This window comes from Phocoena phocoena, chromosome 8 (genome assembly GCF_963924675.1).
Source record: "Phocoena phocoena chromosome 8, mPhoPho1.1, whole genome shotgun sequence".
Taxonomy (NCBI): Eukaryota; Metazoa; Chordata; class Mammalia; order Artiodactyla; family Phocoenidae; genus Phocoena; species Phocoena phocoena.
Window position 1 is genome coordinate 38,512,691 of NC_089226.1, and position 25,599 is coordinate 38,538,289.

The window sequence follows — 25,599 nt, forward strand, 5'->3', positions numbered from 1 at the left end:
CTCATCTCTCATATCCTTATCCTTTACGCGTCCCTATGTTCTCTTCCTCCCTTCCTCATTCCCCAAATCCCTCTGCCCCCTCATCCTACTGTTTGCCCACGTTCCTTTATTACTCTGTCCTCCCACTTTCCCTGACCTCCACATTCCTGTCACAATCTTCCCCGTCCTTAAGGTCCTTGTCTCTTTCTTCTCTTGAGACGCTCGTTCGTAACATTCCGTTTCCTCTCTCTTATTTTTAAAATGTCCCCTCCTTCCGCAGCCCTGGTCCCTCCTGCCTCACGGAACCTCCTGCCTCACGGAACCCCCTCCCCTCCGGTGCCGCCCCCTCACTTTCCCATCGACCAGCGGAGGCACGGCGGACACAGCTGGCGCGGCGCGTGGGGACGCGGGGGGGTCACAACGTGCGTGGCGCGTGGGGGGCGGGCGTCTGAGGGCGCCGCGGGGTCCTCCGGCTCCCCGGCAGCCCCCGCGCGCGGTGCAAGCTGGGGGAACATGGCCGCTTCCGGTTTCCCTCCTGGGCCGGCGCGGGCCTGACCGCGGCCCCTGCCAGTCGCACTCCGCCCTTCGTTTCTGCAGCCCGGCAGCCGCGGAGGTCGCTGCAGGCTTTCTCTCCCGCTGCCTCCGCCGCGCCATGGAGAAGAGCTCGAGTTGCGAGAGTCTTGGCTCCCAGCCGGCAGTAGCACGGCCACCCAGCGTGGATTCCCTGTCCAGGTAACCGGGACGCCCAGGGCCTCGCCCAGCGTCCGAGGGGGATGAAGTGGGGCCGGGGCCTCGCTGGATGGTGCCCCAGCTCGCCGCCTCTGGTTCCAGGAGACTGCGCCGGAATTCCTTCCCTAGGACTGGGAACGTCTTCTTTATCCCTCTCTGGGGGTTAGAGGCTGGGAAAGAGGAGGTTAAAACTTACTGCTTCTTTTTCGGCTCCTCTACCTTTTGTATTCCGAGGTCGTTTTATCCGCGGTTGGGGAAGCCCTGGTTCATTACATTCTCTAATCTTTCATTACTTCTTAATTCATTTTTTGTATAGCCCTCCCCCCATTTCCTCCCTGCCTTTCTCTCTTTACCACTCTTTCCGGAATCATCCTCCAGTGTTTTCTCCATTCGTCTTTAAGTCTTTGCTTAAAGACTCTCTCGTCTCTTTCCCTTCGCTTCACTTATCTCTTTTACTATTTTCCTTACATTCTGATCTCCACCCCCGCCCCCCCCCCCCGCACTTTGCTTTAAAATGTAAGTAAAAATACCCACCACTGTGCTTCTCTGGTCTGAATCTTCCAGCTGAAAGTCATTATTCCCGAGTAACTAATGAGTGGTAGTTTTCTTCCTTCTTGGGCTACCGGTTCTCCAGGTTATTTCTCCTGTACCAGATGGGATTTTGAGGAGGACTTTACTATGCAGCTTTGCAGAGAGCTGTTGTGAATGTTAACTACACGTGTTTCAGACGCAGTTTTTTCCTTTGGTTTTAAAATAATGATTTAAAATTTTATTAAGAAATAATTGGAAGACCTGTATTTGTTATATGGCCACAATGAAATCAGGTTCTTTTCCGTTGAAAAATAGTCTAGCTGTTATTAGAGAGTTATTAGATACTAAACCGCTGTGAAAACACTATTTTCATTTTTTCCTGTGAATAAATTGAAGTTGCTCTGTCTCTTCTAATTCATTTTGGATTCTGCTAGATATGGGTGATACTGCCATTTTTTTTCCTGTGGCTGTTCGGGACCTCATTGGGAAATCAGTAGCTGATCCCACCGTTCTAAATTAGATTCTCGTAAATGCGTTCATAGCAACCTGCCCACACTGGTTTCAGAGTCCTTAACAAGCACAGTGTAATTGTTGGTTTAATTGTCTTCTCTACTAGGCTATAAGCTACTTGAGGACAAGGATCGTATTCATCTTCATATCACCAGCATTAAACAGAGACCCTTCCTGTCAGAGGTGCTTAATAAATGTTTTTTTTTTTAATTTGTATATTGAGTTATCCAGGAGAGAAGAATTTTTCTTTGTGTTTGATTATGTACAGTGTACACTTGTTTTAAGTATTTTTTAAGTTTATGTTTATTACTTGGAAATTTAGAAAGCTGGGGATTTACACTCAGCTGTAAAATCATTCAGAAAACAGGTTCGAAAATTACAGTTTTATGGGAGAATTATGAATGACAACTATGGCTCAGGATAGAATGTAAAGAGCAAAAATGAGGCAACTAGTAATCTCATCCCAGGGAGAGGATTTGGAACCACAGGAGGCAGCATAATGTTGTTAGAAAGAAAGTACTGGAAGTCAGGAGGCTCAGGCTCTTTTAAAGTCCTAGGCTCAGCTAGTGACTTGGCCTGTATCATTTAACCTTTCCAGTCTGCAGGTTTTTCATCTTTTGAAGTAAGGGGGTTGATCTAGAAAACCTGTAAGGTCCTTTGGAGCTTTAAAATTCTTTATCTTAATGATAATACTTGATGATAATAAGCTTTGTTATGAATTTTTGCAATTACACTAAATAAATGTCTGTTAGTATTACAAACTAATGTACCTACCTGTGCCACTTAAGCACAATTATTTTCTAAAAAAAAAAAGTCCAGCAACTTTAAAGTTTATATATATATATTTTTAACTTCTTAATGAAACATTATGTTACATATGAATTTGAGAAAATTAAGAACTCCTTGAATTTTGACTAGAGTATGTTAGCTTCATCCCCTCCAGACAAAAATATAAGTATGACTGTACTTTCACAGGAAAATGCCAGCTTTTATTCCTCTTCTCTAGAAGGTGGAAAAATAACATTTGATTGTCTACTGTATACAGTCCACCCTGCTAAATTCTTTCATATCTTTTATTTCATGAATCATTACACCTGTTTGTGGTATTCTCTTTAATAACATTATAGAAAAGCTGCATTGTAGACACTTGTTAGAAAGCCTAATTTTAAACTTAATTTAGGGTAACAGTCACATGATTCTAGTACAGGGGGGACGGGGATGGACAACTGTGGTTATAAAAGCAATGTTAAGTGGCTACCCAGATTAAGTTTATTACTTTTGTTAGCCTATAATAAAGCAAAATATTGGTGTTTGAACTGTATTATCTCAGCCTTTTGCAGAAATCTCACCCTTAAATTGTAGTTATGCTTTTGTTTTATACAATTAGGAAATTTTCATTTTCAAATTTTCAATTAGGAAATTGCCTTGTGAAATTGTTTTGATATCTCCTGTAGAATAATAGTTAATAATACTGTTCAGTGTGTTACAGATTGTCTTTTACACGTTCGATTAACAAATTTCTGCTGAGTTTAGTTCCAAGGAAAATTGTTTATGCAAAAAAGTATATTTCCTATTTGTTTGAAAATGGAAACTATTAATGCATCTTCAATTTGGCAAAAGACTTAAGTCAGATTTATAACTGAAGTTGGTAATATACTCATCTTTAATTTCTTCAAGTACTTCTGTTAGATGAATTCATTTTAAACATTATGTTTAAATGTGTTAATTTGTAAAATGTTTTACACTCTTCTGGGAAGTAGGAAGAATATACATCTGAAAAATAGTACTGTAACCTATGTGGTTGCCCATTGTTTTTTGGAAAATGACACACTCCATTTAAGTTGGGTGACTAGCTCTTGTGGGATCTGTAGTTCACACTAAGCATATATTGAATCTTGATATCTATATATCTACTGCCTATGTATGTATCTATAAATCTGTAGTCAGCTCAGAATTGCCGTTGCTCTAGCTTTGCCTTCTAGGTCATCATAGGCCTGATATCTTTGGTCACAGAACAGTTTCATTCTTAATATGATATTCATCACATAGCAGTTTCCTAATCAGCTGTATATGATTAGGAATTACATCATCTTGCATCCTTAAAAAAAGTAATTTTCTTTGGTGAGTCCTGCTTGGTATTGTCTACTTCAGTGAGCTGTTCAGCAGCTCTTGTATATCCTGCTATTGTCCATTCATCACACATGTTCTGCCCCACAGAGAGAGAGAGTTGTGAAAAAATTCACTTCAGCACACTATTTATCTGGCTGTATTCCATAATTTTCTTCTTGTTGGTTTTGCTCTGATTCTTGTGTAGGATATTGATAGAACAACACTGTAGGCTGGATATGGTAGCTAGGGTAGGCCTGAGCCTTAGGTTGTAGAAGTTATACAGCAGAATTTGATACTATATTGGTACTATTCTGCCTTCTTAGTCTGGTTTTCCATTTTGTACACTGTTATAAAATGTACTGCTTAAGTGAGCTTCTTTGATTACTTTTTACAGTGCATAATCATATGCTAATATATCTGGTGCTGAATATGTGCCCAGTGAATGATTGAATAAAGAAATGTTGACTGAATGTTCACCCCACTTGTCTTATTTGCGGTTTCTATTCAGAGAATTAAAAAGGGTTTTCTTATGTGGATTTGGCCTGTAAAGTCACAACTTCAGGTTCAAGCTGGGAAGTTACCCTTGCACGAAGCCTCTTGACACCCTGAGCTATTTTATTGGCTGCATTATCTTTTCTGTGCCCACTCCTGTATGTCTTCACAACATTGTTTCCTTAGCCTACTGGATTTTCCATCTGTCTTGATTACTTTGGTCTCTTTCTCTCTAATTTATTTTTTCAGTCATTTTATTTAATGTATATTTCTTTCATCCTATATATATCTCCTCATTTTCTAATTACTTTGGGTACCACTTGTTTGTCTCAGATGATTTTGGGTTATCAGTTGATTTCTAGTCTGTATATTCATTAGTATTTATGAGCATTCTGTATTTACGTTTAGCTTAGATTAAAAAAAAAAATCAGAGGGGAGGTGCACATAATGTAATCAAAAAAGTAGCTCCAACTAATTAGATTTTAGAATTGCATGTCTTCCTTAAAATTATCATCATTCGCGGGCTTCCCTGGTGGCGCAGTGGTTGAGAGTCCGCTTGCCGATGCAGGGGACACGGGTTTGTGCCCCGGTCCGGGAAGATCCCACATGCCACGGAGCAGCTAGGCCCGTGAGCCATGGCCGCTGAGCCTGCGCGTCCGGAGCCTGTGCTCCGCAACGGGAGAGGCCACAGCGGTGAAAGGCCCGCGTACCACAAAAAAAAAAAAAAAAAAAAAAATTATCATCATTCGAAAACAGTAGATCCTGGATTTCTGTTTCTATGAGTTTTGATGGTACTTACAGCCTGAAGAGGTAGGAGAGTTTTTAAGATTTCTACAATACATTTTGTCATAAGGTCTCATTTCTGGTTTCAGCCCCAAGGTTACTTAGAGGTGATGTAAGTAGGAAATATCCTTTTAGGTTGTTTTTTCAGTAGTGGTGATGGATTTGTATCCAATCACACATTCTTACCAATACTCCTTTTGACTCTTGGCATGTCTTCTGAGGCAGCTGGCCTGATTGGTGGTAGAAACTATAGCTACAGAACAAAGTGAAGCTAATAGGTTGAATCTCCAACCTTGGCCTTGTTATTAACTCCTTGCATCAGACATTGAACATTTTGGTAGCCTAAAAATTACTTATTTTGGGTTTCATTATAACAGGACCCTAAAAGAACCTTGAAGTTCTGTTAGATAAGATCCAATATTCTTGTGAACTAATCAGTAATTGTATATATCTTTCTGGAAGAACATTTAAATTACCAATCAAAAGTATACAAGTTAATACTAAAGCTGAGACTGGGTCCTGTGTATGTTTTATTCTTTCTTATGCTGTCATCAATAGTCTTCTATTAATATAGGTCAGTAGTTCCAGGACAGTAGCATCAGCATCCCTTGGGAATTTGTTAAAATACAGATTTCCTGGGCCTACCTCATTTCTAACTGAATCAAAAACTTTGGGGGTGGAGACCACAGTTTGTATTTTAATAAGACCTCCAGGTGATCCTGATGCATGCTGAAGTTTGAGAACCATTGTCTTGGGTCTTTTCCTGATTGTTGCCTAGTAACTCCATCAATATTAGTTGAAATGGACTAGGTTAAGGTCTGTGTTAGAACTACTATAAGCCTGTTACTTAGAGCACTTTTGTAAGAATACTGACTGAAGTAGTGAGAGGTAAAAGTCATCTCTTGTGGATTTATTGTATCTCGCTTTTTGGAAATTTCCCTAGCTTTTTTCTTTTGTAGCTGTAAGAAAGAACACCAAATCAAGAATATATGTTTTAGGCTTTTCTTAAAAATAGATCCTTGGTGAGATGCACTAGTGGTAACATACATATTAAAAAAGTATTATAAAGAATTCCAGGAGGCCATCACCTGAACCAATAAAGGATTATGCCCAAGGGAAGGAAATAACCCAGATACAGATGTTCAGTAAGCAGTGAGTTTATTTTGGAAAGCTGCCAATTAATGCTATTGTATTCAGATTCATCAGGGACAAAGGTTGCATGTGATTCAGGACTTGACCATTCTCTAGATTAGTATAGAATATTTTCTTCTTTTAAAGGAAGTTAGTTTTGAATAGGTAAAGCACTTGCCATCTCTTGGCCTACTCTATAATTTAGTTAAATCAGTGGATAGGATTAAAACTATTGAGAGGTGATATGGATAGGGAGTGATTTTATAAGGCTGCATTCCACAGGAAGTCAGGTTAAAAGCGGAACTATATAAAATGAAAAGATTGATACAAGGTTCTTAAAATTAAAGGGACTAGAGAAGATGCCCTCTTAATGAAAATAATAACCTCAATTCCCTTTCCTGTAGCTTTATTACACAGAACTGATTGTGCATATCCCTCTTAATGTGTTTCTAGGACTAGGTTAAGGTCTGTGTTAGAACTACTATAAGCCTGTTACTTAGAGCACATGTGTTTCTCTAAACACATCTAAATGTACCAATGTTGTCATCACTATAGACCACTAATGAGCAAGCTTCACAGTTCTTCTCCTGGCCAAGTACATAGTACCCATGCAGTAATTGCTGATGAACTTTCCTTCTTTCAAAGACTCTTTACTGGATGTGATTAACTCTTGACCTCTTTAAGTACTTCTTAGTCTAGATTAAATAAGGGCAAATGCTATGTTTTCAATATAATAAAAATTAACTTTTAAAATGTTTCAACCTATACACGTCAAAAAACCTAAATACACTTACTTGGAAAACTCTTTATTATTTTTTTAAAGTTAGGATTTAGGTTTAGAGTATAACAGAAAATCAAACCAACAGTGGCTTAAAACAGATAATTTTGTGGTTTTTTTCCCCCCACGGTAAAAGCCCGGAGATAGTTAATACAGATCTGATATAGTGGATATAAAGTATCAAGGACACAGACTCTTTCTGACTTAGTGTATGTTACATTCCAGTGTTAGCTCAAAAACTGAAATTGCTATTGCAATGCTTTACCCATTGGATCTTCATTAGTCGAAAGGAAGGAGGAAGGGAAGAAGAAAGGCATGTTCCTCTATGTAAAAGATACTTTTTTTGAAGTCACATACCGCCTTTAAGCTTACATCCAGTTGGCCAGATCATGGTCCCATGGCCATACCTAGCCACAACGGAGGCTAGGATACGTAGTCTCTTCTGGGAGGCTTTATTCTGAGCTGGACATTGGACGTCTATCTCTAAGGAATAGGAGAGAATGGGTATTGGAGATAGCAGCTTCTTCCATGTATACAAATAAATCGTCTTAAAGCAAGGAAAATATTTTTCAGTTCGAGTGTACAACACTTAATTTATGCCAAAGGTGTTCTTAGATTTGCCTGCAATGACCATAATAGAAAATGCTTGGAAAGAGATGATATATCATAGCAGACCGAAATAGAGAACTGTATCTTGGAATGCTCTAAACTCTTGAGTTTTTAAGCTTTTTACTTTTTTTCGTTTGTATTATCTTGGGCCAGATTTTTATAATCTTAATCTAGGACCATAATGGGGATAGACGACTTAATTGCCAGGTGATTAAGAGAAAGGCAAATAGAAATCAGATGAGAAATGATCAGCTGTTATTTCATTTGAAGAGCTCAAGGAGTTGCCTGGTAAAGTAGTGGTGGTATGAGGATGATGGCCTACACTGATTACTCCTCTGCAGTTTGGCGTTCATTTCCAAGCCATGTATCCATGTGTTGTATCTCCCCCTAGAATATTGCATCAGGTCATACTTAGGTATTTTCTCTCATTTCAGTTCAAAATCTTTGGTCTTCATAAGAGAAATAAAGCAGGCCATTTTGGGTTATGTTAATTTATGAATGCTTTTGCCAGTATCTTGTGTTTATTTTTACATCTTCAACCTAAAGGTTTGATTGAAAATTCAGAGAACTCAATGTTTTATGCATTTTTGTGTCATCTAACTTAAATATTAATATTTTAAGCATGTAATGTCAAACAGAGGAGTTTAATCATTTGGGGATAAGTAGAGGAGGGTAGAAGAGTCTCTTCTGGTTTGATACAGCATTATTCATTGTGCTCATAGGGTTTAATAGGCATGGGTTACAAATATATCCATCTCCTTAACAGAATTGCTATTACTGAAAACAGCAAGTGAATAGTTGTTCACCTAGGACTTTGTTAGGAGGTTGTATATTAGCAAAAGGTGTAATAACTTTGGCTGATGATGGGCTAGTGATTATGAGCCTTAATTTTCTTGAGTTGAGCCGGGCAATGCAGCAAATGTCAAAAATAAAATTTTAATATGATATGAATGTCCTCTGTTACTAGTATTGGATAATACTCTTCCATTTTAACCAAAGGCAGTACCTAAAAATATGAACATCTGAGATAAGCTTTGCTTTTCAAGTGGTAGAAAGTTGTTGTAGTAAACAATTAATAGTATTAATATCAACAGTCCCAATGATAATAATATAAATAATAGCACTTAACATTTATTGAGTGCTTACTATATGCTAGGCATAGTGGTAAATCCCTTATATGCATTTTCTCATATAATCCTCATAAGTGTATAAAATAAACAGTATTACTGTTTCCATTTTACAGATGAGAAAACTGAAGATTAGGGAGAGCAGTTTGACATTTGAACCCAAGTCATTTTTAACTTCAGAGTCTCTGTGCTGTAATGAGCTCATCATACCTGACGATCTGGTGCCCCAGCTCCAGGGCAAAACTTGGTAGTTAAGGGCAGTCCCAGGGCAGGTCAGTTGGGTTGTCTTGATGAGGAAATGAGTTTCCTTGACCAGCTGTACTGCTGAGCAGGAGAAGGATAAGGTACACAATACATTAGTGAATTCAGAATGTCCATTTTTGGAGAGAATTTTCTCTAGCTTTGAATGTTTTTTCTTCTGACAGAAAATAGGATTTTTTTTTTCTTTGCCTGATGATTAAGAGGATAGTATCATTTTCATTCAGAAGAATAGTTTTACATTTTGAACGTCAGATAAATAAAAAAGCAAGTAAACATGATGCCTCTTCCCAACCCTCCCTCCCCTGTAGGCTTCACAGAATACTTTAGAATACTTTACTGTAGGGTTCCTTAAATATCTGAATTCCCCTAAGTTCCTTTGTGTTTGTTTACAGTTAATGTGTTAAGAGCCATTGACATTTGAAGATCATCAGAAGTGAAGATAAAACATCTCAAAAATTGTAATGTAAGTGAATGGGAAAATGGAAATAAAAAATGGACAGAAGGGAATATTGCCAACAATATTTCTGCAATTCGTATATTACCCCAAATGCAATTTATGCATATGACTAACCAGTAACTTCAAACTTTAGTCCCAATTCCAAGTCCTAGTTCTTAAAATTCTGTTCTCTTCTACCTAGGGAAAACAGTCACTAAGTTTTAGTCATCAGTAATTTTCCATTAGGATTCTTTTGGCTTCCATGTACTGTTTTTTGCTTTTTTCTCTTTAGTACTTTGCACTTTCACAGGGGGTTATGTTGTATTTAAAATTGTACGTGTGTAGAGACTGAGGTCTTCGCTTTCTAGCTGCTGATGTATGATTTGCACAGTTTTAATTTTACTATCATTCTTTATGTTTCTTGGCAGAACTATGACCAGTAAGCTAGCTAGCCTCCTCCCTGCCTTCCCTTCTGTCTTTACCAGCTCCCTTCCTTTCTTACTCTCTCTAAGTATTTGTTTAACATAGATTATGTCCTGAACATTGAGCTAGATCCAGAATTCCTAAGACCTTGTTTCTGAAATAAGTTATGTCATCTTGTTATGTCATCTTTTTATACAGTTGGTACATTAGAGATCATGTAGTTAATTTCTCAAGTGTGGCTGAGGCCCGCCTGCACATTTCAGTCACTTGTGGTGCTTGGTGAACACTTAGCTTCCTGGGTTCCAGGCCAGACATTCTGAATCACTGGGACTGGGCCCAGGAGTCTTAAAGTGAGAACCCCACCGATCCAGTTACTTTTTGGATTCTAGTACAGCTCTATAAGTTTGCAGTTGAGGGAATGACCTAGAGAAGTTTAATAACTTTACCCAAAGGCACCATAAGTGTTAGAAGGCCAGGAATGGTTGGTGGTGTTTTCTCCAAAGTCATGGAGATATTTAGTGCCAGAAGTGATCTGCTGACTCCTAGACTTCAAGTCACGTTGTGGGTTTTATTAGGCCAGACAGCGTATATATATAAAATCATAGGCAGTTCATCACTGTTCCTGAAAAAAGTAACTAAAAAAATAACTGAAGAACATCAACTGTTTGTTTCTTCATCTTTAGTCAGATATATGACTGGTTCTGATTTTGAAATCACTGGGTTTGGGGGGAACCCCTGGTAGTCCAGGAAGAGGAAAAAAACCTTTTATTCCCCCCATGGCACTATCCCTACTTGGTATTTAAATTTTATGCTTCTGAAAAGGAAGGATCTGATTTCCGTTTTGAATGATGGGTAGCTAGCATAGTGCTTTGCAGATAGTAGGTGCTTGATAAATAGTATGAACAGGTTACTGTTAAAACTTTGTTTTTTTTCCTTTGTATTCTATAAGCTATTATTAGGAGTGGTTTTATTTGCTTTGTACAGAAGCTGATACTTTGTATACCATGCCAGAGACCTTAAATAATTGAAGTCATTTATATTTATGATACTCCATTGTTGTAGTTGATATTCACAATATCTCTGAGGGACTAAATTATTCTAAAGTATTTTCTGAACTATATGTATTTGAATTAATTTTAGTGTTGTATGTGTTTTATATTGTATTGTATATTGATAGTTACTGAATTGTAACCTTACATTAGTAAATGTCGTTATCCAGTTTTCTTTGAAATATTCTGTAATTCTCAAATTAACGACTGAGTTTAACTATAAAATGCTATTACTCAATTTTCCGGAAATTTTGGGACATGTTTTAACTGTAAGATTTTTAAAAAGACATTTTAAGATCACATATTCATTTCTAATAAGCTGTATTTTTTTAATTTAAAATTTTCTTCCCATGAAATATTTTTGTTTGCTCTTTTTGTAACCACAGACTTAAAATTGTAAATATGGTGGTTCTAAAAAGGTGTCTTATCACGCAGTATAATTCCTTCATTGTATTCCTTGATACTTTCTTAGCCTTGTGGTTTTTAGTTCGGATTATACTTCTTTTAACTATGACCCTGGGTGAGTCCCTTGATTTCTCGGAGCCTGATTCCCTTATCTGGAAAAAGGGTAAAATGATACTTGCTGTCCTATGTGAGACATAAATATGGTGACTTATGCTGATGACAATAATTTAAAAGAATAGTTAATGCCTGTGTAGCGTGTACCATGTAGTAGGCACTGTTTTAACTATTTTACATATATTCATTTAATTTTCATAACAGTCCCATGAGGTATAAGAATTATCATTAGCCCCACTTTATAGATGAGGAATCTGAGGCACAGAGAGGTTAAGTAACTTCCTTGAGGTCACAACAGGGTGGTAGAACCAGAATTTAGTACCAGGCAATCTAACCCCAGAGTTGGTAATATGTATGGAAGATAAATGTGTATGAGAGCTCTTTGACATTTGTAAAGGGCTATACTAACATTGTTTTATTATTCTAAAAGTACTTTAAAAGAGAGATGTTTTCCTCGTCCTTTTTATACAGATAGAGGAAAAAAAGGCAAAAACAAGCAAGAAAAAACAACCAGCTTAATCTGGTAAATAGAGAATAGTATTCAGTATTAAGAAGGGATAAATCACAGAATGATGCCAATACATTAGATTTTTAACTTAACCATTCCAGGCTAGGAAGAGGAAGAGACGTTGAATGCTCTTATTTTCCTACAAAATGTTTTAGTGAGTGCAGGACAAAACAAAATAAAACACCTATTCACTTATATGACTGAAGTTTGTGCAGAAAAGTAATATCTCATTATGCTGATGGGGTTGTGACCAATTAATAGTAATAATTTGTTTTTCTGTCTTGGGAAAACAAAATGTCTGTCTAGATAGCCTAAAGAATGGATATGTGACTTCATGGTTTTAATAATGAATTCAGATTTGCATGATGGAATGAGAAAATTACATGCAAGGTCATTTATCAAAGCATGAATTCCCCATGTGTTTTCTATTGTTTGTCCAGTTAAAAGTGTTGAGCAAGCATTTACAGAATAGGTCAACTCTCCTCTTTTTAGTGTTTCTGCCCTTATACTTCAATTTGGATGGAAGTGTTCATTTCTAAAAGGAAATGCAATTTCAATGTAGTGTGCTTTGAGCTCTATTCTTTCAGCTTTCAGTTTAGTGCCACATTTTTCCCAGCTAAATTGCTAACTTTTCCTCTCTAGGCTACTTATGAATCCATGTGAACTTTAATTTCAGCTCACGTCAGAGTTTGAATCAGGATTTTTGAAGGGGTTCTGAGAAACTCTGTTAAGGAGTTGCTGAGGGTGTTGGGATTGGTGCTGGGACTGAAAGTCCCTCCTCCTGTCCAATTGTCATCCCATTCCCCGTGGACACACTCATTTTGGCTAGAATACTTTGGCTTTTACCAATTTATTTATATTTCCAAATAAGATCTTTGAAGAAATAATACTCTGCAGAAGAAAAACTTGTATGTAAACCATTTCTATACAACCTGGTTTTTCATACTTTCTGTTGCATTACCAAGTAATATGCCCTAACTTTTAGTTAGGGAAATGTAGTTGATAGACCTGAAAATAAAATAATACAAATTAAACTGTATCCAAGGTCATGTGTACCTCAGAACCTAGGGATTTTCCAGACTAAGTGCCAACATGCACTGCACCAGCTGTCTCAGAGCTCAGATCTCCTTTGTTTCTCAGAAGAATACAAAATGTAGGCTCTCATCTGTCAATCAGATGCCATGATGGTAAGATCACTTATGTCATCTCTTTTATACTATAGATTGGTTAAGAAATTCAGGTTTCTGGTGTAGCATTTAAAAAAATAATTACTATAAGCTGTAATTAATTTGTTGGGGGAGTTGTTTTTCTATTTCGGAGATCCTGCAAATATTCTGACAACACGTCTTTTGTATCCTAAGTGCTTTATACACACTGCAGGCCCTTTTTTTTTTAAATAAAATTTCCAAAAGAATGACTAATAGAGCATGAACAGTGCTTATGCACTGTAGTCCATTGTGTAAGTATTGACAGCAAAATTTGCATTTCTAGAAAAGCTCGTTCACAGTCAGAACGTAGAATACATTCTTTAATGTTCTTGGGCAAACATGCTATGTATGTGTTCAGGACATTACTTACAGGAGAATACTTTTTTGAAAAGAACCTTTTCTTTCCATGGAATACTGAAGAAAAATTGAATTAGCAGTAGGAGTGAAGCAGTTTAAATAAGGCAAGTGATTTAAATCTTATTGTAATGATTATAGTCAGTAATGACTGGAAATAAAAGAAATTAAATCCTCGGGAGGCATTTGTTTACTAGGATATATGGAAAGATAGGTGACTTGTTTCTAGGTTGTTTTGAATTAAGAGTGTAAAATGTTGGTATGTTTATCTGCATCCCTAATTTTCAGACACACTTTTTCACTTTTGCTAGAAATGTTTTTATGGGATTTTGAAATGTTACATCAGGAGAACTAAGAGGAGTATAACTATATTTTTGGCATCATTTAGTGCTTGAATTTTATTGTGAAATACCACCAGTGTTGGTGCAATTGACAATAAAGTAATGTTAATTCCATTAACAGTCCAGCAAACCAGCAGAGTCAACGAGGGTCAGTGCTTTGCTAACAGTTACATTGAAAAATACTGGTGATGGAATTGGTTTTGTGATTGAAGCTTTGGGCCAGTCTTCTGCTTGAATCTATCAGAAGTTACACAGGATGCACGTATGCATGTGTGTGGGAGTGTGTGTGTGTGTGTGTGTGTGTGTGTATAATATGTACATATTTATATGTATTAAAAAAATTTCCCCTTGATATTTGTGCTTAGTATTCAGTGATTCGTCTGTTAACTAAAACTTTGTTTTTACGTTTAAAAGTTTATACGTTTAGTTATCTTAGTCAAATGAAGACATTTTACAGTGTACACCTGAGTGAAAAGTACTTTTGGGGCCAAGGGCTCTGCTTCATTTTAATTTAATTAGTGGGTTCCTTTTTAAAAGGAGACCCTTATTTCTGATTTCATACTGTTTTCCTTTCTGACAAGGATACTCTTGTATTTCCACGATGCTATTCGTTGAACGCTTTCTACCAGTTAAGTATTTAGTACGAATTGCTTTCTACAGGTCATGTTTTTTATCCTTACTATGGTCTTAATAAGATATCATTACCTTATTTTATAAAGAAAGAAATTAGGTTAAGTAACTTGCTTGGATTATTTGCTAAGCGGGAAACCAAGTCCATGTGACCCTGCAGCTCATATTTTCAGCTACTGAGCACTTCTGCATCTGTGCTCTATGCTTTGTGTTCTCTTCTGTGTTTCCATTGCATCCTTTATATCCTTTCTGTCCCACATTTTACTATCATGAGATACTTGGATATCCAGCATCTTCCTTAGACCATAAGTCCCTTGAAGAAAATGAATCTGTTTTCAACACTGTCCCCAGTACATGATACATTGGTGATGTCAGTAAATGTCTATGAGAGGGGAGGGTATGAAATAGGAGACTTAGGAAGTTCCTGCCCCGCAAATGGAGGGGAAGAGTGTGAAGAGCCAGAGGGAAGATGGCTAAGAGGCCTTTAGTGGAGGTAGAGATTCTTAGTCTCCATCCTTGAAGGAAGCTGAGGGGTACTTTGAGGCATGGGAATATTTGGAATTGATAAGTGACCCCTGCTATCTGGAGACAGATTTTTCTGCCTTTGCAGGCAGGGATGCTAGTAAGTTCACTAGTATTGAGGCAAGACATACTTTTGCGGTAGGTACAAAAATTCATTTGTTTAGACATAATTGTCATAATTAGCAAGTTTTTAGCCTGATTAATTCTCAGGAATAAGTATAACTTAAAAAAAAATCTAACTGAAACACAAAAAAATTGAAAAGTGGAGAGTACCTTATTTTTTTTTTTTTTTTTGCGATACGCGGGCCTCTCACTGTTGTGGCCTCTCCCGTTGCGGAGCACAGGCTCCGGACGCCCAGGCACAGCGGCCATGGCTTACGGGCCCAGCCGCTCCGCGGCATGTGGGAATCCTCCCGGACCGGGGCATGAACCCGTGTTCCCTGCATCGGCAGGCGGACTCTCAGCCACTGCGCCACCAGGGAAGCCCGAGAGTACCTTATTTAATACTATAGATTTTGAAAAGCATATAAAGAGTAATTTCTATCTTCTTACCAATGATTAGTTTGTATAACTCTGTTCGCCTAAATGCTACACTTTGAAACAGTAGAACTTTTGAGACCAAAAGGGTGGAACATTGCTCTTAGGAATAGTGTAGCAAGGGAAAAAGATATTCTGTTGCAATAACAACAGACCAGTAAATGTGTGGGAAAGACTAAGAGTCAGATAATGGGATTTCTGTTTTGATCTTGTGGTGGAAAGAAAACTGCATCACTCTGGCTGAGATAGTGGCAGGACTATTGAAAAATAGTATGACTAGTGCTGTCCTGTATTATGCCTCTCTTAGTCACTATAAAGCTAAGTTCAGTTCTTTCATAGGTATGTGTGTATGTTCATTTGGTTATTTTGTGGAGCCAGAAGTTAACATTTAAATAATATTGACTTGATTCCTTTAAATTAGGAATAAAGAGAATAATATAGTTTAGGGTAGAATAAGAAGTGGGTTAAAGAGGGGAGTTCTACTGAGAATGGTTTCCCATTTACAATGGCCATGGCTCTGCAAATTTGGATAAGCACATCTGAGAATGTAAATTGTTCGCATGTTCATATAATCTTTAACTGGTCTTCCAAAGGATTATACAATGGATCAGAATTTAGAATATCATGCAGTTTTATTCTGAGATATTTTGAGCCTCCTGAGAAAAGCAGTCTACATATGAATAAGTATAAAGAATAATTAGTATTAGTAACAAGAGTATTCCGCAGTGCTGGTTATATTTTTATCAGTTTTGTAGCTTTTGAGAAAATATTCTCTCTATAATAACTTTATTAATTTCTAAAATGTGTTTTATTTATACTTGTTTTTTTTTGACATAGCACACTTTTATAAGTACAGACATTACTGCTCTTGAGGGCAGAAATTGTTTGGCCTACCCTTGAGGTATTATGATTGTTTTTGTTCCGAAGTACACTTACCTTTCCATTATTCTGAACCTTATTAATAACCTACAGGTTAGCCAGGGCCAGGGAATGTTGTATTTACTTATGGCTTAGGTATTTGAACCTTGTCAGTGTTTTTTTGTACCTCCATTAAAGAATTTATAGGAACAGAATGATTATAATTTGATACTATTTCTTAATAACAATTCTGATAAAAGGTTTGGGCAGAAAAGTGCCCACACTAATTGAAAATGAATAAAATTTCACGATGTTGCTGCTGTGTGACGGCCTTTTCATAGGGAAAGTTTATGCAGTATACGTAAGAAATAATGTTGACGGAGAAGTCTTTGAATCACATTTTCATATGGGACAATAGTTTATTTCTATGTATGTATGCATGTGTGTGTATAAGAGGGGAGAGTTGGGGGCATTATGACTATCAAGAGCTGAAAGGGATATTAAAAATGGTAAAATCCAGTTTAGCAAATATTTCCAATAGTTAGAACCATAACTCTTCATTTGTAATCCTAGAATTTTATCTCTAGGATTTTTATGCTCTGAATCATAGAACCTTAGATTTGAACTTTGAGACCATCTTGTATACCAGCTCCACCCCTCAGGTCTTCCTTATGACTTGAATGTCATCATTCACAAAGCCCCTCACTTCCTCAACACTTCTGCTCCATTTTGGAGATCACTCTCATCAAAGAAAAGAGGCATTGGGTACAGGAAATGACCCTTTTGGTAGCCTGTCAATTAAATGGAATATGGATAGTGGAGAATGATTGCTTAGTTTGGAACCATAGTTGTATTTCTCATTTAAGCATACATTTGGAAAAATCCTTTTTGTCATTGAGGGCAGGTGACATTTCATGATTAAAGCAGATACTATGGAACGGTTATAGTTTAATTTGAATAGTAACACCACAATTCTTTTCATCTTGACTCTTTGAAATCACTCTCTGAAACTGTTATGAAACTAATGGTCATTAAAAAAAAAGTATTTGGACCATGAACCTGTGACTCTCTATGTCATCTTTTCATTTGTGTGCCCAAATTCTATCCAATTTGGCTTTTGTCAAAAATAAGATGATGTGATTTTTTTTTTTGGACATCTGGTGACTTTTCCACGAGTCTTTTACTGTTAGTCATGATAGATTTGATCATCTCAAATATAAATAGACATTTATTTAATGTTTTTTCCTATAAATCAGTTATTCCTTTAAATTATTTTAGGGTAAATAGGTCTGGCTTACCATTTTAAATATAATGGATATGTCCTGAATGCTAATCTCTGAGGAGCTCTGATTTTTATTTGGGAAGTTTTCTTGGTACATAAGCATTTATTTTGCACATTTTACCTAACTAGAAAACGTAAGCTCGCTTGAAAACATTAGCAAAGAACCGTAAGAAATAGCTGTGACTCAAAGATGAATGTGATGAGGAGGGTATATATCCAAGGAGTCATCCAGGAGGAATGGTGTTAATGTGGAAAGTCTTCCTGAGAAGATGCCTTGTTTCTTAGATAGCCCCATGTATATCTTAAACATTTTAACAGTAACTTGATTTTCCATATTTTAGTACATTATCAGTTGTTGGATGCTGGTCCCTCCCCGCCCCCCTTAGTAGTGGTGTTTATATATAAAAGAATCTTAATGCTTAGATAGCATTTTCACATCATTTTAGAACTGTCCAGTGCGATAAGAACAAGTATCAGTATTTTTATCCCTACTTTGCAGTATGAAATTGAGGCTCTGAGAGGCTAAATGACTTCCCGTGGTTTACGAGACCTAATTTTCCTTTCTCTTCTTGTAGCTTAAGCTTACATGTCCTAGTTGGGGTGAGAGAATAGTTTGTGTGTTAGCATCCTCCAAAGTGTCCCATGCTTTCGTACTGTGAAGGTGCTTTGCAGTATGGTTACTTATAATAATCCATTATTAAACGCTTAATGGTAGACATCCCTTTTTGGGGATGACATAGTACACGGCATTTGTGTTGAAAGCAGAAAGGATCTTATGTTTCCAACAATGATTTAATAATTGGAACTGGTTGCTAGAGGGGAAATATGAAATTTCCTTTTCCAGAAGTTATTTTTGCTTTTTTGTCATGTTTTAAATAAATTGTATTACATTTTCTCTGGCAGAGACTGTCTGATTATGGATAATTTAGCTCCTTGCTTCTTTAAGGATAAAATTGTTAGAGTTTCATTTGTTTTAATTCTCCAACCCTGTGTTTAACCTCATTCTGTTAAACTGGTGTTCTCTGATGACAGTCGGCAGCATCCCATTCCAGCCTCCATTAGATAAAAATAGTATTTTACATTGTTAAGGTGTTTCTGTCAGGTAATGTGCTAAGCTCTTTGTATGCATTATTTTATTTAATCTTTATCAGTATATGAACTGTTTCTGGCATGTGGTAAGTAAGTACTCAGCAAGTATTAACTAAATGGAGGAAACAGAAAATAAATAAGTAAAACAAAAAGTATGTCAGATAGCAATGAGTGTTTTGGGAAAAATAAAGCAGGGAGGATAAATAGAGAATGAGTGGGTGTGTTTGGAGTTGCTTGCAATTTTAAATAGAATGGCCAGGGAAGGTCTCACTAAGTAGGCAACATCTGAGCAAAAAAGCTGAAGAAAGTAAAGGAAGAAATGGAATATTTAGGAGTAGAGAGTTACAGATAGAGGTAATGGAAGATATGAAGGACTTGAAGTGGGAGCTTTCCCAGTGTGTTTGAGGAACAGCAAGGGCTCCTGTGTTGTTACAGTGCAAAGGAGCAGAGGGGGGAATAGTAGGAGATGAGGTCAGGGAGGTAAGGGTGGGGGCAGATGTGAAAACCTTTTGGGCTGTATTAAGGACTTTGGCTTTTGTTTTGAGTGAGATGGGAAGGTAGTGGAAGGTTTTTGGCCGAGGAGTGACTATGTCAGATGTTTCAGAAGGATCACTGTGGCTGCTGTGTTAAGAACAGACTAGGATGCAGAAGCAGGGAGACTGGTTTGTAGGCAATTGGAATCATCCAGGAGGGAGATGATGGTAGTAGCCGAAGAGGAGAGAGAAATGATTGGATACTAGACATGTTTTGAGGGTTCAGCCAATAGGATTTCCTGATGGATTGAACATGTAGTATAGGAGAAGAGTCAAAGTTGACTCCAGACTTTTTGGCTCAAGAAAGTATAGAAGGATAGAATTAACATTTACTAAGATGTTAGAGCTGGTTTCAGGAAGAAGAGCAGGAATTTGGTTTGGGGCATGTTGTTCACCTGGAGGTGTTACATAAATAAGTTATTGGAATCTGGAATTCAAGAGAAAAGTGTGGAATAATGCTATACATTTGGGTTCATCAATTTAGAGATGTTAAAGTTGTGAGACTGGATGAAATTATTAAGGAGGGGAGGTGTACATAGAGAAGATAAGTTTCAAGGACTGAGAGTTTAGGGGTACTCCAGTGTAAGGAGGTTCAGAAGTGAGAAAGGCTCGTGATGTAGCCATAAGAGTCCAGTGTTTTGGAAGCCAAGGATAGAAAGTATTTCATGAAGGAAGGATCAGCTATGTCAAATGCTGCTTATAGATGAGGACTAAGTATTGACAATTGAGTTTAGCAAAGTGGAGGTTCTTGATGGCCTGACAAAAGCATTTTTGTTGGTGCGTTGGAAGTGGGTTCAGAGAGAATGAGAAGTGAGGAATTGGAAGCAGTGAGTAGACATCTCTTTCAAGGAGTTTTGCTGTAAGGAAGCTCAGAGAAGCGAAGTGGTATCTGGAGGGTAATTTAAGAGAAATAATAGCATGTTTCTATGCTGACTGGAATGATTGAGAAGAGAGGAAAATTTTTATGATACAGGAACCAGAGGGAAGAATTGCTGGAGAGATTTTCTTGTGAAGATGAGGGGAGATAGTTCAGTGGAGGAGCTGGCTTTAGATGGAAGTATGGATGCTTTCCCTACAGTAAGAGAAAGGAAGGCAGAGTACGTATGCACTGATGCAAAGAGGTTGTAGTTGGGGGAGCCTGTGAAAGATCTGTTTTGATTACTTCTATATTTTTCAGTGAAATGGGAATCTAGATCACCTACTAAATTCAAGATAGAGAGGATGGTAGAGGATGAGGAAAGAAAAGACCATATGAAATAGTTGTCTGGAAGAATGGGAGAACTTATGGATTAGGGAAATGTAGTGTGTTTGCTGGGCAGTATTAAGGGCTTGGTTGAGGTGAGTGATCATGTATTCAAAGTGAGTCCAGGCCATATGGTTGTGTGTATTTCTCTACACTAATCCAACTGTATGGGTACAGATCTGGAGTAGGCATAGGGTTGGCTTAACTAGCATTTGGGTGTTGCCAGGTAAGTACCAGGAAGCAGGCAAGGACCAGAGATGATTGTAATTACAGGCTATAGAATTTAATAAGTTGGGGAAAGAGAAATAAGGTCATGAAATAGAGACAGTGAAAGACAGTAGGAATAGTGGAGGCCTTGGTGGAATTGAACAATTAAAAGATGTTGGCTAGGGTCCTAGAGAGATGAGCTGGTAGTTAGTAGAATGTTTGAAATTTAAATTATGGAGGTCAGTTAATTGGGAATGCCAGTGTTTTATGACATTTGAAATAGAATCATTAGGTTCTGAGGTAGAGTGGAGGACAAGATCATTGGTGGAGAGGAGGTAAGGCACTGAGAGGCCAGTGTTGGAATATTCATTTATATGGATATTGAAATCAATAAGAATTATGGCAGTTGTGTTGATATTAGAAAGAGGGTGAGCCTGAAGCTGATTCTTCAAGGAGTGAGGGAGAGTGAGTTAGAGACTGGTCGTTGACCTCAGCAAGGAAGCGTAGAAGGTAGTATAGCCTGATGACATAAGATTGAATGATTGGAGGTTTTAGACATGGAGAGGAAGAATAGTCTGAAAGTGGCAATGGAGAACAAGGCCTAATTTCCAGGCCCAGTTGTGGGAGAGAGATATTGGTGAGAAAATAAGAGGGCTTATTTTTCCATTTGAAAGGGCTGTAGGGAGAGCAGTGTTCTTGGGGGAAAAACTAGGCTTTAGTTAGAGTAAAAGGTAAAGAGACTATTTAAGGGAGAGCAAGGTAGAGGATATTTTGCTGATGATTGACCTTGAAATTCAGAAGCACAGGAGTTGGGGGGGAGTGAATGGAAGATGAAATGAGAGGAGGGAATTAGTCTGGTGGTTCTGACTTCTTGTGGTAACTGTTGTAAACAGAGATAAAGGGTATAATGAAGTTAGTCCTTACAGTTTTTAAGATGGGATAATGGAATGTAGGGAGACTGAGTATTGAGGGGGAGGGAAGGGTGAGGTCCTGTAGAGATCACTCACAGTTCTGGGATCTACTCCTCACTTGCCAGTGATGTTGGGGAGGCTATGGAGAGATGGAGGCACACAGTCTTACTCTTCCAGAGCACTTGGATTTCTGATGTCCTTTCGTAACTCCTACTGATGGGGGCTGGGGGTAATGAGTGGTCTTATTTGGAACACAAGGAGCTGAATAAATGATCAATTATATGAGATAGAGTTTATCATTTCCATTTTACACATAAAGAAACTGCGACTTAGTGAGGTAGAGCATTCTGCCCACAGCCACATGGCTGCTGAGTAGTGGAGTAAAAGGAGACGAAGCAGTCTTACACAGTAAAGTAGATGAGGAGTCAAGGAACAGTAACGTTCTGAGATAATAGTAGATTGTCATTGGAGCTTTCATTTACTTTCAAGATTCTACAATATCACTTGGATTTATACTGAATTCTTTTTTTTTTACCTCATTATTTATGTATATTTTATTTTTGTTCTTATTATCACATCCTTTTCATACTGAATTCTAAATGGGAGATTTAATGAACAATCCAGTCTTCTCATATTGAATATGTTCCTTGTGTTTATTGTCCAAAAACTGAAAAAAAAATTATGGGAAAGAAACCCAAAGAAACTGCTTTCTGGTTGTTTTATTCTTAACCCACTTCTAAATCCAGTTCAGCTTTATCTTCTCCAGGGAGCATTCCTTGATTGGTCTCAGCTCAACTTCATCTTCATACAGTGAGTTTATGTGATAGAAATATTGGTGTGTGTGTGTGTGTGCGCGCGTGCGTGTGTGCGCGCGTGTGTGTGTGCGCGTGTGTGCATTTGTTTCATGTCCCTAGTTAGATAGTAAACACCCTGAGGGTATTTGTCCTTTTGGTTCTGTACTCCATATCAGAAGCAGTGTGATTTAGTCAAAATGGGACCTGATGTATCTGGCTCTGCTACTTATTTGATATCGTATTTCAAATCATTCACTTCACTTCTCTGGGCTGTATTTTATCTGTAAATAAGGGGAGTTTCACTAAAATCTTGGAGGTCCTTGAAAGTTATAATATTCTTTAATTAGCTGGCTAACTATCAGAGTAGTTGGCTAACTGGTGCCTATACTTGCATTTGAAAGGAACAATTAAAAACTGTTATTTGGTATAACTGGTTACTTACTGTGCAGCTTAGTGTCATTGTAAGCTGTGGGCAGAAGCCAGACAGGATCAGAGTGAGAAATAGGACTGGAGAGAGAGAGGGTGGGGCCAGATAATACGAGTAGTATTTGTAAATGTGGGACTGAGAAGACTAAAGATGTTTGAAAATCGTTGGCACGGAGGTGATGACTGAAGCTGTGGGAATCCATGATGTTTCAGAGAGAGACTGAGGATGGAGAACAGAGCCAAGGTCAGAACTTTCAAGAGAATCTATATTTAGGGGGCAACTGGAAGAAAAGAACCTGGAGGAAGCCAGTAAATTTTAATGACAGCAGAAATTTAGAGAGGAAGAGAATCCCAAGAGGGAGGCAGTGCCAGTAGTGTCAGATATTGCGGAGAAGTTAAGGAGGGCAAGAACTAGAGAAACTGCCTGAAGTCACATGACATCCAGAAAGCAGTATCATTAGAGCAGTAGAGGGTAGAGTTATTAATGAACCTGACATAGATTCAGCAAATCAGTGTTGAGTTTCTACTGAATATCCAGTGTTGTATAAAGTCTGTGCATGTGTACGCATGCACACACACACGCACAGAGACACACACACTCACACTCACTCTCCTCTCCTGAAGATGACTGGATGGGGCAGGATGAAGAACACAGGAGGAGGGACTTGCCTTGAACCTGAGAAGGGATGTGTTATCATCTAAGATAGGGGGAAAGAGTGGGTTTGGACACAGTTAAGTTTACTGAGAGAGAGACAATATGCCTTATTAACTCAGCTTTTCATTCCTATTAGATTATTGTTTCTAAAACATACAGATCTTGTTGATGTAGTAATTGATTTTACATATCTTATTAATAATTCCATTGGATTTTTCTCTTTATTTTCCTTGACCTCTTTGTATTATTATGTACTATGAACCACCAGTTTAAAACACTCTTTTTGGCTTTCACTAAACTTTTTCTCTTGATTCTTTCATCTCTCTGACCATTTTTTTCTAGACTTCTACCTCCAGTCTGTATTCTGTGGAAATGACTATAGTTCTGTTCACTAAATCTCAAATCTCTTATTGCTTTATACATCCTGTCCCTGGGCTACATGATTCAGTTTCATGGATTTAGCTGTCACCTAACTGTAACCTCTTCAAAGAATTTCAAAACTGGAAAAGTTTTGTACTTCCACTTAATGAGCACTTGGGTACTTTGTAAGAGCTTCAAGTTCAACAACATCAAAATCTACTGCGTATTTTCACATACCCCATTCAAATTTGCTCTTTTTTCTGTATTTCGTGTCTTTGTCATTGTGCGGCCTGTTCCAAATGTCTATTAATGATTTCGTTCAATAGCCTGTTAACTAATCTGACTTCCTCTAGAGGTTTTCCCCCAGTTGGTGCTCCATCATGCCAGCAGAATCTCTCTCTGCACGTAGAACTGATTATGGAACACTTATGCTCAGAAATGTTTGATGGCTTCCCATTGCCTACAGAATAGAATCTGAACTCTTATTGTGGTATCCTTCATAGAACATAGCTCAGCCTTTCTTGCCTCCACCCCTGCCATGATCCACAAAGCCCAGTCACGTAGGTTTCCCCAAGTAATCTAGTTACTTCTGCTGTTCTCTGTGTGGAATGTTTTTACTTTTCCACTCTACCATCAAATCCTGTTAACGGGCCGTTGTCCATAACAAAATGACGCATTTTTCAGGTCTGCCTCAACCTTTCCCAGTCACACTCAGTCCTTTGCTCTCTACTCTAGAGTATTTTTTAAACCACTCTTATAGCATTTATCACAGTCAGTTTCATAGATAGTTGAATAGGAGTCAGCCTCTCCCATGAAGATTTAATTTGGGAGCACATCTAATGTTGCCGTATTGCATGTATCTTCACAGTGCACTCATCCAACACAGTGTAAGCAGCAAATCAAAATTGCCTGAATGAATGGATGAACAAATGCATCACCAGGTAAAATATAAAATCCTTTGGCCTACTGCTGCACGGGGTGCGTATGTTTCCCTGTGGATGCCTTGATGCCACCTCAGTCTTAAAAATTCCAAGATGAAACTCATTAGCTCCCCAAACTACCTACTTGTCTTGCTCTGTAATTTGGCACACTGGTTTCTCAGTCAGCAGTACTTGGGTTCATATTTTGACCCTTTGCTCTCCCATTCTCATCATATCAAGTCAGTTGCCAAGTTCTATTGATTCTGTCTCCAGTGTGCCTTGCATCCGCTCGTATTTCATTTTTCTGCTAGTTTACGTCCTTAGTACCTCTGGCTTGAGGAGGTCTCCTAATAGTTTTTGAACAGATTTTCCTGCTGTTGTCATCCATTCTTTGACCTATTGTTAAAATGATCTTCCGAAGGCACAGAAACTTTCAGTGGCTTCTCACTGCTTTCAGAACTAAATATCTAGATACCAACTTATTTTTGAGAACTTGTACAGGCTAATCAAAACTTACCTTTTCTGGCATATCTCTGAGCCTTATAAGTATCCAACACTTCAACCAAAGTGGTCTGCCTCTTACAATAGCTTTAATATGCCCTGAATTTCCTAATACTTTCTTTTTCTTTTCTTTTTTTCATATTCTTTTGCTTAGTGAAATTGTTGAGAAAGTGTTGAACCTCTTCTATAGTCTAACTTCATATGCTGCCTCTTTCTTAAAACCTTTTTCAAGCCCCTAAGTTAAAGCTGTATAT

General features: G+C 37.9%; 1 protein-coding gene across 1 annotated transcript in view; it reads left to right on the forward strand.

The window, feature by feature from the left end:
- The first annotated feature begins 631 nt into the window (after positions 1-631).
- Positions 632-25,599, forward strand: part of MTMR2 (myotubularin related protein 2) — a 108,528-nt gene continuing 83,560 nt past the window's right edge. Inside the window, exon 1 of the mRNA XM_065881330.1 lies at positions 632-711. Coding sequence (XP_065737402.1) covers positions 632-711 — 80 coding nt within the window. The remainder of the gene's footprint in view (positions 712-25,599) is intronic.